The sequence below is a fragment of the Cheilinus undulatus genome, linkage group 20, assembly GCF_018320785.1.
Source record: "Cheilinus undulatus linkage group 20, ASM1832078v1, whole genome shotgun sequence".
Classification (NCBI taxonomy): Eukaryota; Metazoa; Chordata; class Actinopteri; order Labriformes; family Labridae; genus Cheilinus; species Cheilinus undulatus.
In genome coordinates, this window is record NC_054884.1 from 38,891,532 (window position 1) to 38,904,866 (window position 13,335).

The following is a 13,335-nucleotide window of genomic DNA, read 5'->3' on the forward strand; positions in this document are numbered from 1 at the left end:
TGTACAGTTCTAGTGTGTTTTGTAAATCCTTTTCCCTCCTTGTGTTGTGTTCTTTGTATTCCCTTTGGTTGTTAGTTTGTTGTCTTTGTTTCCTCCAGTGTTTGCAGTGTTTCCTTAGTTTCTAGTGTACTACTTGTTGTCTTCAGTGTGTTTCTTGCTAGTGTTCTGTGAAATGTTCCATGTTTTCTGTTTTATTTTGTAGTTGCCTTTCCTTGTGTGTGTGTTTCCAGTTTTTCTTCCTGCTTCAGGCCTTGTACACACGTAGCTGGGTATTTTCTAAAACTAATATCCCCCTTCATTCATTTTCAGAAATACTTTTGTCCACACCTGATCGTTTACAAAAAAAACCTTGTCCACACGTAACCGGCAAATCCGTCGTTAAATGCTGCTCTAAGCATGCCAAACCCATAGGTGGCAGTGTTTTTCAGATGTGAAACCCGTGCCAGCCAATCAGGATGAATTTCCGTCATTCTGTCTCTTCTGCCAGAGATTCAAACATGGCGCAAACTGTGATGTTTGAGAACCAAAAACTCTGTTTCCCTGGCGTACACATGAAACCACGAAACCGGAGTTTTCCAAAATCTCCACTTTGGCCGTAGTTTTCAGAAAAGATCATTTTTAGTGAGGTAAAACTGCAGTTTTGTGTGGATGACAGGCCTAAACATATAAAAATATATGCGGTTTCCCAGATACCCGGATACGTGTGTACAAGACCTCAGTTTCCTTCCACTGTGATTACCCTCACTAGTTTCACCTGAGTCTCGTTGACCACACCTGTCTCTCCATGTGTAATCACTCCCTGTGTTTTTAGGTTCTGTGTTTCCTGTCCTCTGTCAGATTGTTGAATGTCTTCCCCAGCGTTACTCCTCGTGCCTCCTGTGCAATTTATCTTTTGATGGACTTTGTTTTCACTAAGTTTTGTTACAGTTAATTCTTGAGTTTTTGTCAATTAAACTTTTGTTTATCTGCAATTTGGTCCTCATTTTGAGATTTTTACCACAATCCTGCCATGTCCATGAAATTAACACTGGTGAAAAGGGCTGGGAGTGGCAACAAAAAGGGCCAAAAGTATCAGAAATGGGTTACAAGAGGAAAATAGTCAAAAATGGGTCTTAAAAGGAACGCTGCATGATCAGACAAGTTCATCTTGTTGGATAGATTTTTGTATCTCTCAAATGTATGAAAAAACTCACTAAATATCCCAGATATCTGCATTTTGAGTAAATATGAGCTCATAAAGTCACCAGGAGGCTGCCATGTTTTCGTCTGTGTGAGGTCAAAGTGCTGCAGCGATCTTTCCCGTTCCAATGCAGTACCCGTTGTCAGACGTTTTTTCTGCTTGCAGCTGTTGCTGCCATAACAGCTTTCTCACCAGACACCAGTTTGCTGCATGTTGATTTTGTCTCCCTGCTGTCAAAGCTCTGTCATTCTTCAGTTTTACCTCAAAAGTCCCTACAAGTGACTGGATTCAGTGTAGAGTGGAAGCGTGCCGGGAGCTTTTCAAAATAAAAGCATAATGTACATACAAATGGAGTTTCTCCAAAGAAATGCTAGAGTGGACTTTTACTTTGAAAAGCGTAAACTGGAAGTGCTTTTCGTACTGTGTTTACCTTTACCTGAACCGTGTAGAAATGGGAAGCTTCATAAAGAGTCGACATCTGGGGAACAACTTTGATAAACAGACGCGTTTTAGCTTGTGGCCTTCATCTGGTTCATCAAGAAACAGATATCTAACATATTCTACACGTAAATATTTGCTACAACGAGGTAAATATGGCTCTGTTTTTTTAACATTTTCCTGTCCAAATGGAGAGAAAACTGCTCATGGTGCCAATAGAAAATAGAAGAGACCTCAAATTTTAAAATTCTCTGTGCGTGAGACGTTCTGCGTTTCTGAGATGCAGCCCTAACACTGGCTGCCAGTCTGAAACAGGTTACTGCATAGAAACAGTGATGAGCGCTGCAGACCTGTGATGTCAGCCTCGTGGTGAAGTTTTAAACTGAAATTATTCAATATGCAGATATCTAGTGAGTTTTTTAGTTCAATATGTATATGAGAGATACAAATATCTATCCAACAAGATGGAATTGTCTGATCAGGGCAGTGGTGGAAGGTAACAAAAATTGGTTGAGTGGCAAAAATATCACTAAAATGGACAGATAAAGTAGTGAAAAGGAGTAACAGAATGGCAAAAATGGTGGAAGGTAACAAAAACTGGTACAGAATGGCAAAAAATGTTATTTAAATGGTCATATTAAGAAGTGTACAGGGGTTAAATAGTTGCAAAACCATGCAAAAAGCATGAAAAGTGGATGAAGAGTGGCAAAATGTTGCAACAGTTGTTGGAGAAGTAGTAAATGGGGTTAAAGAGTGTCAAAATAGGTTACAAGTGGCAGAAATGTTGTAAATATATCCATATTAAGTAGTGAACAGGGGTTAGATTGTTGCAAAACCATGCAAAAAGTGTAAAAAGAGGATGAAGAGTGGCAAAATGTTGCAACAGTTGCTGAATGGAATAGCAAATGGGGTAAAAGAGTGTCAGAAATGGGATTAGAGTGGCAAAAATGATGCAAGAATGCACGGATAGAGTAGAGAAAAAAGGGTTAAAGATGGGCAAAAATGGGTGGAAAGTATCAGATAGAAATTAACTGATGGCAGTTGGTAAATTTACATGCTGTTGGCATATAAATTGTACACTGTCCCTTTAACACATTACTATAATTACTATGAGATTACTGTTGTGACTGGTGAGTCCAGACTTTTAGAGCGTGCTCAGTAGAAATGATCATGCTGCAATCATGATAAACCTGTGATGTACTGTGCTCTTCTTATTTGTGTTCATTCTCTATGACGAGACTGTACTGTGGTGGAAATCTGATCAAATTTGACTATATACTGCATTTATTTTAAACTTAAACTATCTAAAAAAGGAAATACTCCACATTTACATCATGTCCTCTCTGCCTCCTCTGTGTGAAATCCCTGCAGTAACAGGGAGCGACCAGTAGGAGGGGTCATGTTCCATCAATGTGAAGCAGAGAGCCCTAGTGTACAGTGTGTGTGTTAGAGTGTGTGTAAGCATGCATGTGAAATAGTGCATTGGGAAATTACAACAACAGTCAATAATGCTCCAAACACCCTAAAACTGCGGACATAAACACAGCAGGAGAAAAATAACGACATGATTTAGTGCTGATGTTAAGAGTGCCACAGCCTTTTGATTTGATTGAACTAAAATAAGGAATAAAACATGGAGGATGATGATGATGACTGCACTAATGATGAAGATAAGATAGAATAAATGTGATGCTTAGAGGATAATGATGTGACATCTTTATTAAGAAAGTCTGGTCTGATTTAATAAATGGTGAAAAAAATCATCTTCAGTCTGATCAGACTGATTAGTATCAATGTTATCTTTATTGATTATAAGGAAATATCCTGATTGGAAAAGATTAAAAACTTGAGATGAGCTCCATAAGAAAGTAATCTGAGATCATAAAGAGACCGTTATGAGCAGGAGCTTTTCTGAATCTTGTCTCCAGAGTGTGTATCCAGTGTGGGCTCTTGGCCAAGGTCCTTAATTCCATCAACACCTGTCCCAGATGTGCGCTGCACTGGACAAAAATCTGCATAATGGCATCGTAAAGTTGCAAATGTTCTGGGGTGCAGACGGCTGAGTGGTTGGGTTGCACCCATGTGCGTGAGCGGCCTGGGTTCAGGTCTGGCCTGTTGCTCATTCCACACTCTCCTGTCTCTCCAATGAAGGCAAAATGAGAGAATAAGTTTTGTTTTTCCAACTTAAAATAATAAGTAAGCTTACTGCATACACTATTTTGAGATTTAACCACTCATGTATCCCTGCGACCAATGCTAAGATGTCCAAACAAACATGCCAGTCCTAACTACCAATAGGAAGTTTTCTTAACCAGTAGCATCAAGTTCTCTAGACTGGTGGATCTCAGCTGGAGTGTCGGGGCCCTGAAGTGGGCCAAGGAGCTGTTTTTTTTTTTTTTTTTTCTTGGTGAGTTGGCTAGAAGAAGCTATTATTGCTTTCAGGTGTCTAAACTACTTATTTATGGTACTTTTTAACATCTTTTCATCACTGTTTCCACCAATTTTACCACTTTTTTCCACTTTCCAACCTTTTTTGTGTGCCAAACATTGATGTATAAAACTGTCAAAACTAAAATTAACGTGATGTGCTTCTGCAACAACCCCAGTGGGAAATGATCCTATAGTAGGTGCTCATTATTGTATGTAGGTAGAGTTTACGCTGATTGGTTTGGCTGGATAGAACCGCATAAATATGGGTGAAAAGGCTTTAAGATGAAGATGATCAAGCCTTTGTGCATGCCCCAAAATAAATGGTCCCCAAATCTTAATATTTGCAGACCCGGTAACATCCACAAGACCTCCATCTATAACCCTGATTCACAAAAACTCCCTGGAAAAATCATCCTTGCACATTTGAAATCAGTCAAAGCTAAAAATGGGGGAAAGTGCTGACGGTTGCAGCAGTAGTACACTCTCCTGGTCCTAAGGGTGAAAAATGACCCGCTGAAGTCCTTAAAGAGAGCCATTTAAACCTAAAAATGCATTTAGCATAGAGAACAACCAGCCAGTCATGACTACAGTTGGGGATCTTTGTGTTTATTCTTCTCACAGTGCAGAAAGAACTGCCTCAAATCACTGCAGACCACTTGTCTTTTACCACTACGCTTCAGTAATTCTTGTTGTCATCACTGAAACACAGATTTGTTATCATTATGGATAAAAACGTCTATTTTCTCATGTAACGGCACATTTGTTGATGTGATTTTGACAAAAATGTGCAGAAAGTTGAACTTCTATGCCAAAACTCTGCACACTCACATCTACTTTACCATTCAGCTTCAACATCCTCGCCTAGATAAGGAGTGCTTCTCTTTTCTCTAACGTTGGAGTCACTTTTAAAGCTGACTGAAGATCATTTAGGCAGATTCTGCTGTTGTTAAAGATTGATCGGGCTGTTTTTGAGACTCAGGTGGCACATCAGTGGCCAACATCATCATTTATAGAGGAAAAAAAACAATCATTTTTCTGTTTTATTTACATATACAGTGACATTGTTTGTTCAAATTGGTGTTTAAAGGGTTAAAAGCCTAAAAATGTTTGAATAATTGGCAGTTTTGATCAGCACTAAAGTTGACTAAAAGATTTAAACCAAAAAAAGTGTGGAATATATTTATAATTTTTAAAAATGCCTTTTAAAGTGAACATTTTTGTCCTTAATGGCTGCAACATTAGAAATACGATACCAGAGGGTTAAATGTGACCTCCATGTAACTTCGATTCTACTGGTAAAAATGGTCTTGAACCAGTTTACATGAAAGTGAAGTTTATTCCTCCTTGGAGCACGATAAAACCATTATTTCTCCTGAACTGGACGTCTCCAGTATTTTGGACATGGATCATGTGTTGGAAAATTATCCAAAAAAAGTCCAATTGTACCAGAATTCCCACTAACACAGCCAGTTCACTCATTTACAGCCCTGATTTAAAAAAATGGAGCAGTTCTAAAAATAACTCAGTGACTAAAATCTTGAATCTCTGTTTGCATTTCTTTCTGCAGGGATATTTTTCTTCTCCTCATCTTCAGGTACCCTGGCTGATCAGATATCCAGCTTCACTTCTCTGACAGCCTTGAATTTCTAACTTCCCTGTCGTTTTCTGTCTGTATAACACCCATTCTCATAGTTGCTGCTCATTTTAATTTGACAAAAAAACAAGCCAGGAGTCTGCAAATCAAACCTGGCTTCTGTTGTTTTTGATGTCTCTGATCATAAATCTTATGATCTTTGATCCTGTGCACTTTTTTTCTGCAGGTACATTTTTCTTCCTCAGCCACGGGAGCCTTGGCAGTTTATAAAAAATCTATTTTAGACATTCAGATATCAAGCTTGGCTCTCTCTTTTGTCGTCTTTCTGCTTGTGTCCTTGGGGAAAAATAACTTACCTCCTTATTACAACACAGCTGCTATATTTTGACATGTTAAAACGCCTTTTTCCCCTATATAGCTCAGGAAAGTAGCAGAAATGTGCAGAAAGTTGAGGCTTTTTTGGCCCAGTGTGCTAAAATCTTGTATTTACAAACAATTTAATCAGAAAGGGCTTTTTCTCCAATTTCAATCATTGCTTCCACCCATAATGAGGATAAACACAAAGATAATAATGAAATAATACTTAAAAAGCATGAGGAATGAAAAACAACTTTAATAGCACATGTAAGGTGCATAAGCATTGGTGTATAGCTTCATTAGCTGCTTTTGTTTATGCTCTTTGCTGCCATTTAAGATCACATGGATCATTTTTAAGCCTGGAGACAACAACATTCAACTTTTTGTTAAATTTCTGCACATATGATACAAATTCCTTCAGATAAAGCGTTTTCAAAAACGCTGAAAAGAGCAAATGAATGATTAAAACTTGACTTTTATTTTACATGGAGGCAAGATGACAATATTTCCATCATGTGTTTCTTTTTAATTTTTCATCAAGCATCAAATCATACTGTTTTATATCTCTTCTGTCATCCTTGGATACATTTAGCTAACATTTGTCACCTCCAGGCCTCCATAGGGATCTGCCCGATGACTCCAGAGGAGCTGTCCGCTCCCACGTGGTGTTGAAACTGTTCTCGCCAAACTACACCTGGCCAAACAATTAAAAGACATTTCTGAGTCAAGTTCATTCGCAAGAAATATCCTTTAATTGTAAGGTCAGGTGTAGTAATCTTCTAGTTTTGTCTTCTGTCGTCGCTCTGCCGGTCTTCTTGGGCGGGAAGCACCTGGAATGACATCATAGGGAAGGTCAGGGAGGCAAGACATGCGCATGATAGTGCAACTTTCAGTCCCAGGAGAGGATAAGCATATTTTAGGGGAGACTGGGGTTGGTTGTAACATTGCTAATGAACGCCAAATAGTAGGGTTATGTTGCATCATGTTTATAGCAAATATTTGGCCTCAGGTCAAGCTCATTTTTCTGGTGCTGAAAGAAAACAGAATATGTCGCTGTTCTTATGGGTTAAAACATTTTGTGTCGCAAGTTTCCAGGCGATAAGTCCGTCTCAAACCAAAAAAGTAGAAGGTAATAGCTTAGATTTACACCTTTTTTAAAATCTAACTACCTAAACCAGGGGTCATCAAGTACATCTGCACAAGGGCCAGATTTAGTCTCGGCAGAAACTCTGGGGGCCGGACTTTCAAATAAACAAAAATGTGATAAATCTTTTGGTCTGATTGAAGATATTATTGTGCAGCAGGCAACAAGAAGACAGGCCTGCCCACAGAATTGGCATGGCCCCTCCCCAATTGTGATTTAGCACCAGTTTTAACTCGTTTTTGAAACTTTTAACCCCTTGTTGACATTCTTTAACCCCTTTTTCTTATATTTTTGCCACTTTGCACCCGTTTTGCCACTCTTTAAACCCTATTTTGAAACTTTCTTGCCAATTATTGCCCCTGGGTTCCACTCTTTAACCCCTTCTCAGTACTTTGCCAGGCTATTTTTGATATATGTTTACCAATTTTTATTCTTCAACCAATTCTTTTTCATTATTTAACCCCTTTCAGATCACTTTTCCTGCATGTTTTATCCCCACTGTGCCACGCTTTTATTCATTTTTGGAACTTTTCTTGTATTTTTGCCAGTTTTAAACCATTTTTGTTGCTATTTTCCACTTTTTTTTTGCCACTTTTAACTCATTGATACTCCTTTACCTCCTTTTACCATCGTTTGCCCCATTTTAACCTCTTTTCACCACTTTTCCTGTCAATTTTTAGTCCCTTTGTGCCACTCTGCAACCCATTCTGATACTTATCACCCATTTTTGCCACTTTATCCGTCCATTTTTGCAACATTTCTGCCAACTTTAATCTATATTTTGTTTTATTTCATTTACTAATAATGGCTGGCAAGTAAATTTCTATAAAAAAGATAAAATGTTAAGTTATTCTAAACTGTTTCAATACTGATTGTTTTTGGGGTGGATTCAAAAGCTGCAGACGTTTAAAGCCAACAACATTTTCTTTTCCTACTTTTCTGAATTTAATGATCTTCTGGGGGCCGGACAGAAAGCTTTGGGAGGCCTGATATGGCCCCCAAGCCGCCAGTTGATGATCAGTGACCTAAAGCCATGTCAAGAGGTCAGATGAGGATGGTTGTCACACATTTAACTAAATCACAATGAAAATCTTTGACATAAAGTGTCAGCACACCCTCTCTTACTCTCACAAACATAAAATACGTCGTTTAAGAGCACTAAATGCTCCTTTTGCTTGATTTAATATGATTATTTAAACAAATGCATGGATACAAGGAGTAATAATGGATATTACGAAGGAGAATCCATGCTTTCCCCCCATTTAACTCCATTTATGACAAAAGGAACAACCAAACACCATGATAAGCTCAGAATAAATTGGTTGCAAAAGCACTGCTGCTTCATAGCATGCTTTTAAAGTAATGTATACACCCTTTTTGCTGAAAGATGTACTGATTCCTCCCAGAGTAAAGAGTGTGACAGCTAACCCCGGTCTCCCCTACTTTGCACTGAACCTGTTCAGAGCGCTCGACCCGCAGCAGCAGCCGTTTACCAGCACCACAACCCTGCAGCGTCAGAGCGATGTGAGAATCACTGCTGCTGACTTCCCTGACGAGTTTGCGTCCCTCTTTCCCCCCCCTTCCTTCCACTCTCTGTTCTAGAAAGCCCTGCATGCACTGTGGGGAGCGATTTTACGCACAGCGGCGGCGCCAGAACCTCCTCTCTCACCTCGCATCCAGACGCGAAAGCGCACCAGGCATGAGCCAGTTACGCATGCATCCGAGTGTGGAGCGATCCAAACCCCATCTGTATCGTCTATCCGCGCGCCACGCGTCATCCACAGCCTCTCCAAGCTGCCGAAAAATCATTCTGAGGCATGCTCATCCCTCTCGTTGAGGGCATGACTTCAGAGTTAACGCATCTGTCAGGCTGGGTAAATCCAAAAGCATTCAACAAGCCTCGACGCAGCGCGGCGATGCAGCGGTTGAGCGTTGATTTGGCCAACTTCAGCTGACAGGAAAAAAGCGCGTCAGGCAAGCACAGACCTCCCCACACTTTCAGCATCAGGGCCATCCCTGCAGAACCTACCCCGCGGAGAGAGCGTCCCTTTTCCTTCCTGACACGGCTCGTCTGCGTTGCGCATCCATCCCCATCCATCCTCCATCTCTCTCCATCACCATCCCTCGCCTCTCGTTTCTCCGCTCGGGCTTCCAGCGCCGTAGATAGAGGCTCTGCAGTCACGTGGGTCGGGAGAGAAGCGAGAGAGAAAGCGAGAGAGGGGGATAGAGGCACAGAGAAAGTGAAAGGGAGAGAGAGAGAGAGAGCCTCCCCTCCCTCTCCTCCTCCTCCTCCTCTCCTCCGCAGTTTGCAGTGTGTTATGTCTCAGACTCGGAGGTAGAGAGTCAGAGCTGCTCGTCTGGCGGATCTTAACCTCTGAAACAAACCCACGGTGTCTTCTCTCATCCGTGTCCCGGGTTTGTTTCTCTCCGGAGCCCTCTGGAAGCTTCTACTTTTTCTTTTTCTGCCCCTTTTTCTTCCTCTGGCCAACAGTTTTGGGATTTGTATGTCTTTCACTGTTCGGTGGTGATTTCACTCAACACTGCTCCTCGCTGCTGCTGCTTCTGCTGCTGCTTTTACGCACCTTTTTATGCTTAATTTGGATTTGCTCATCACTGGAGAAACACGCCAAAATCAGCGAGGTGGATCCGTGGATGCGCCTTTTTGGCTCAAACTGGAGATGGAAATGCTGACATTGTTATTTCATTCCCTGTGGATATTGCAATGCAACCCAGTGAGCGCCGACTCCATCATTCACATTGGTAAGGCTTCTTCTTCTTCTTTTTTGGCTTCGGCTGCATGCAGAGACGCCTCAGAGCAGGAGGTGGTAGCAGCAGAGCGGGTTACTGAGGATTTTTAGGGGGGTGAAGTTGAGTTGCGGCAGAATTTTGAGAGAACAAGTCCATGCATGCGCTGATTTTCAAACATCCTGACAGCTGATTGTGATTCCGATCCCTGCCAGGATGATGTGTAGGAAGGAAGGAGGCTGTTGCATCCAGGCTCAGACGCACGCATGCAGCGCAGCCTTGGAAGAAGTGACCGCAAAGTGTTGCGCCGCACCAGCCCTCCATATCTCCCCCATCCATCCCTCCAGATCCATCCATGCATCCATCTTTCATCATCCACGTTCACATGAAGGAAACCTGCAAAGCAGCCCGACGTGGGTGTGCGGAGCTTTATCCATCTCTCCTTCCTCCTCCTCCTCCTCCTTCTCCATCCCTCTCTCCCTAGCCTCCCTTCATCTGAGCCTGAACTTTGAATTGGACGTGAGTGAAATGTTAATCAACTCTGCCAGAGAGAGGGATGACAAAGGGGACAAACGGCGACTGTTTGAGCCCTGAAACGTCATGGACAGGGGCGGATTTAGGGATTTTGTGGCCCAAGGGAAAGACTATTAAGGGTGCCCTTCCTTATTTTGCTTAGAGGAAGTGAATAAACATGTTTGAGGCCTCACACCAGGGCCAGATGCCCAGTATGTATAATCACATACACACATCTACAGTGGCGTGCACAGAAAAGAAAAAAAAAAGGGCACATACAGCGCGTTATCTCCACTGAAGAGGGCACTAAGTTTCACGTGTTTTCAAGGGCATTTTACACATGTTTCTATGTTCTACAAATGGCACATTATATAGCCTCAAAACAAGATCAGCATCCACAAGAACTGTGTAGATTCAACGCTGGACTGTGAAGAACACACAGAAATAAATAAATAAATAAATAAATCCCTAGGGGGTCTGGGGGTCTTGCCTCCCGAGATGGCACTTTAGCATACGTTTTGGCTCCCAAGATGGCACTTTAGCATGCGTTTTGGCTCCCAAATGGCACTTTAACACACGTTTTGGCTCCCAAGATGGCACTTTAGCACACATTTTGGCTCCCAAGAGGGCACTTTAGCACGCGTTTGGCTCCCAAGAGGGCACTTTAGCACATGTTTTGGCTCCAAAGAGGACACTTTAACACACGTTTTGGCTCCCAAGATGGCACTTTAGCACGCATTTTGGCTCCCAAGATGGCACTTTAGTATGCCTTTTGGCTCCCAAGAGGGCACTTTAGCATGTGTTTTGGCTCCAAGAGGGCACTTTAGCATGCGTTTTGGCTCCCAAGAGGGCACTTTATCACACATTTTGGCTCTAGAGGGCACTTTATTGTGTGTTTTGGCTCCCAAGATGGCACTTTAGCATGCGTTTTGGCTCCAAGAGGGCACTTTAGCACACGTTTTGGCTATCAAGAGGGCACTTTATTGTGTGTTTTGGCTCCCAAGATGGCACTTTAACCCCTGTTTTGGCTCCCAAGAGGGCACTTTATCACACATTTTGGCTCTAGAGGGCACTTTATTGTATGTTTTGGCTCCCAAGATGGCACTTTAACAGACGTTTGGCTCCCAAGATGGCACTTTAGCACGCATTTAGGTTCCCAAGATGGCACTTTAGCACATGTTTTGGCTATCAAGAGGGCACTTTAGCACACGTTTTGGCTATCAAGAGGGCACTTTAGCACACGTTTTGGCTATCAAGAGGGCACTTTAGCACATGTTTTGGCTATCAAGAGGGCACTTTAGCACACGTTTTGGCTATCAAGAGGGCACCTTAGTACGCATTTTGGCTCTCAAGATGGCACTTTAGCACATGTTTTGGCTCCCAAGAGGGCACTTTATCACACATTTTGGCTCTAGAGGGCACTTTATTGCGTGTTTTGGCTCCCAAGAGGGCACTTTAACACACATTTTGGCTCCAAGAGGGCCCCTTAGCGCACATTTTGGGAAGTAACATGACTCTGAATTACCTAAAGGTGATTTAAGACCCTTTAAAGATGCTAAAGCACCCTTTAACGTAATCTCAGTACCCTAAAAATGACAAAGGTATTGCACAATCACACCATATTTTAAATCGATACAAAACAGACTTTTTAAATAATGTTACAGTCAGGTGGCCTATAAGGGGAGATAAAGGGGAGATCTTTCTGGGGCCCAGCCAACTGCAGGGTCACGGAGGTGGCAAAATTGGGCAAAAAGTGGCAAAAAAAATTCAGAAATTGGCAAAAATTGGCAAAAAAGTGGCCAAACGATGAGTTGAAATTGTCAAAAACTTGTTGAAAGAGTGAAAATAGTGGCAATAATGAGTTACAAGTGGCCTGAAAGGCTTAAATGTGTAAAAAGGTGGTAAACATGGGTTAAAATGGATTAAAAAAGGGCAAAATTGTGGGCATATCAGATAGTGAGATGTGGTTAAAATGGGAAAAATCGGGGATGCAAAGTGGTAAAATGGGTCAACAGAAGCAACATTTGGCTTATGTGGCAAGGTTTAGAAGTGGCAAAAACAGGCAATAACAGGTCTTCTGTAGATATATTTTTGTTTCCCTGCTGTTATTTTGAATAAAGCTTGGCTATAATCACTGCTATACTGTCCCAAAAGGCGACACCCCTCCTCTCTCTACAGTTGGTTTGATCCAAAAGCCACACAGCAGCTGAACAGACCCAGAAACAACAACAGGTGATGAGTTGTACAAGTTGCATTTAAAGAAATCATTTGGTTGAACATTAAGCACCAAGTACAGAATTCAAATTTTGAATTTGGGTATGAGGATCCTTCAGGAGCTCCAGCAGGGGTCACAAATTCTTTCCAAGTTCCATTTTTGACACTTTTCATGCACTCTTAGGCACCTTTTTTGCATTCTAAATACACGTCTGCATCATTGAAATAATCAACTACACATTTGTTGCATACCTGCACATTAAATATTCAAATGTTGGAGAATAAACTCAGTGCATCCATGCAATCAGTGTTACATCTGCACCTTTCTCTCTTTCTCTTCTCTGCATTTATCCATCACCTCCATCATATCCATTCCTCGATTATTCTCTATTTTCATCCGCAGCTTTGCCCGTCTGAATGAATCACTTAAAATGAATAAAATACAAATGCAACAGCAGCACCCGTACTCATGATTGAAAGAAATGCACATAATCTGGTTTGTTGATGTTTTGGAGAAGTTTCTTCAGAGGCTAACTTCTTACCCTTAGACTACGACTGTTTCTGGAGCAGTCAGAAGACACCGAGCTGGGGTTATTTTTCTGTAAGGACATCAACGCTTCAGCTCATCACTCATGTAGTAGCTTGAACAGAGGAGAGAGAAAGAGGTGGCACAAGGCTCACATTTACATTCTGCAACAATAGCAGGACATTTAATGTGCA

General features: G+C 41.6%; 1 protein-coding gene across 1 annotated transcript in view; it reads left to right on the forward strand.

The window, feature by feature from the left end:
• Positions 1-9,535: 9,535 nt before the first annotated feature.
• Positions 9,536-13,335, forward strand: part of LOC121528566 (glutamate receptor ionotropic, delta-1-like) — a 939,907-nt gene continuing 936,107 nt past the window's right edge. Inside the window, exon 1 of the mRNA XM_041816077.1 lies at positions 9,536-9,903. Within this exon, the coding sequence (XP_041672011.1) occupies positions 9,732-9,903 (172 nt within the window). The 5' untranslated portion in view covers positions 9,536-9,731. The remainder of the gene's footprint in view (positions 9,904-13,335) is intronic.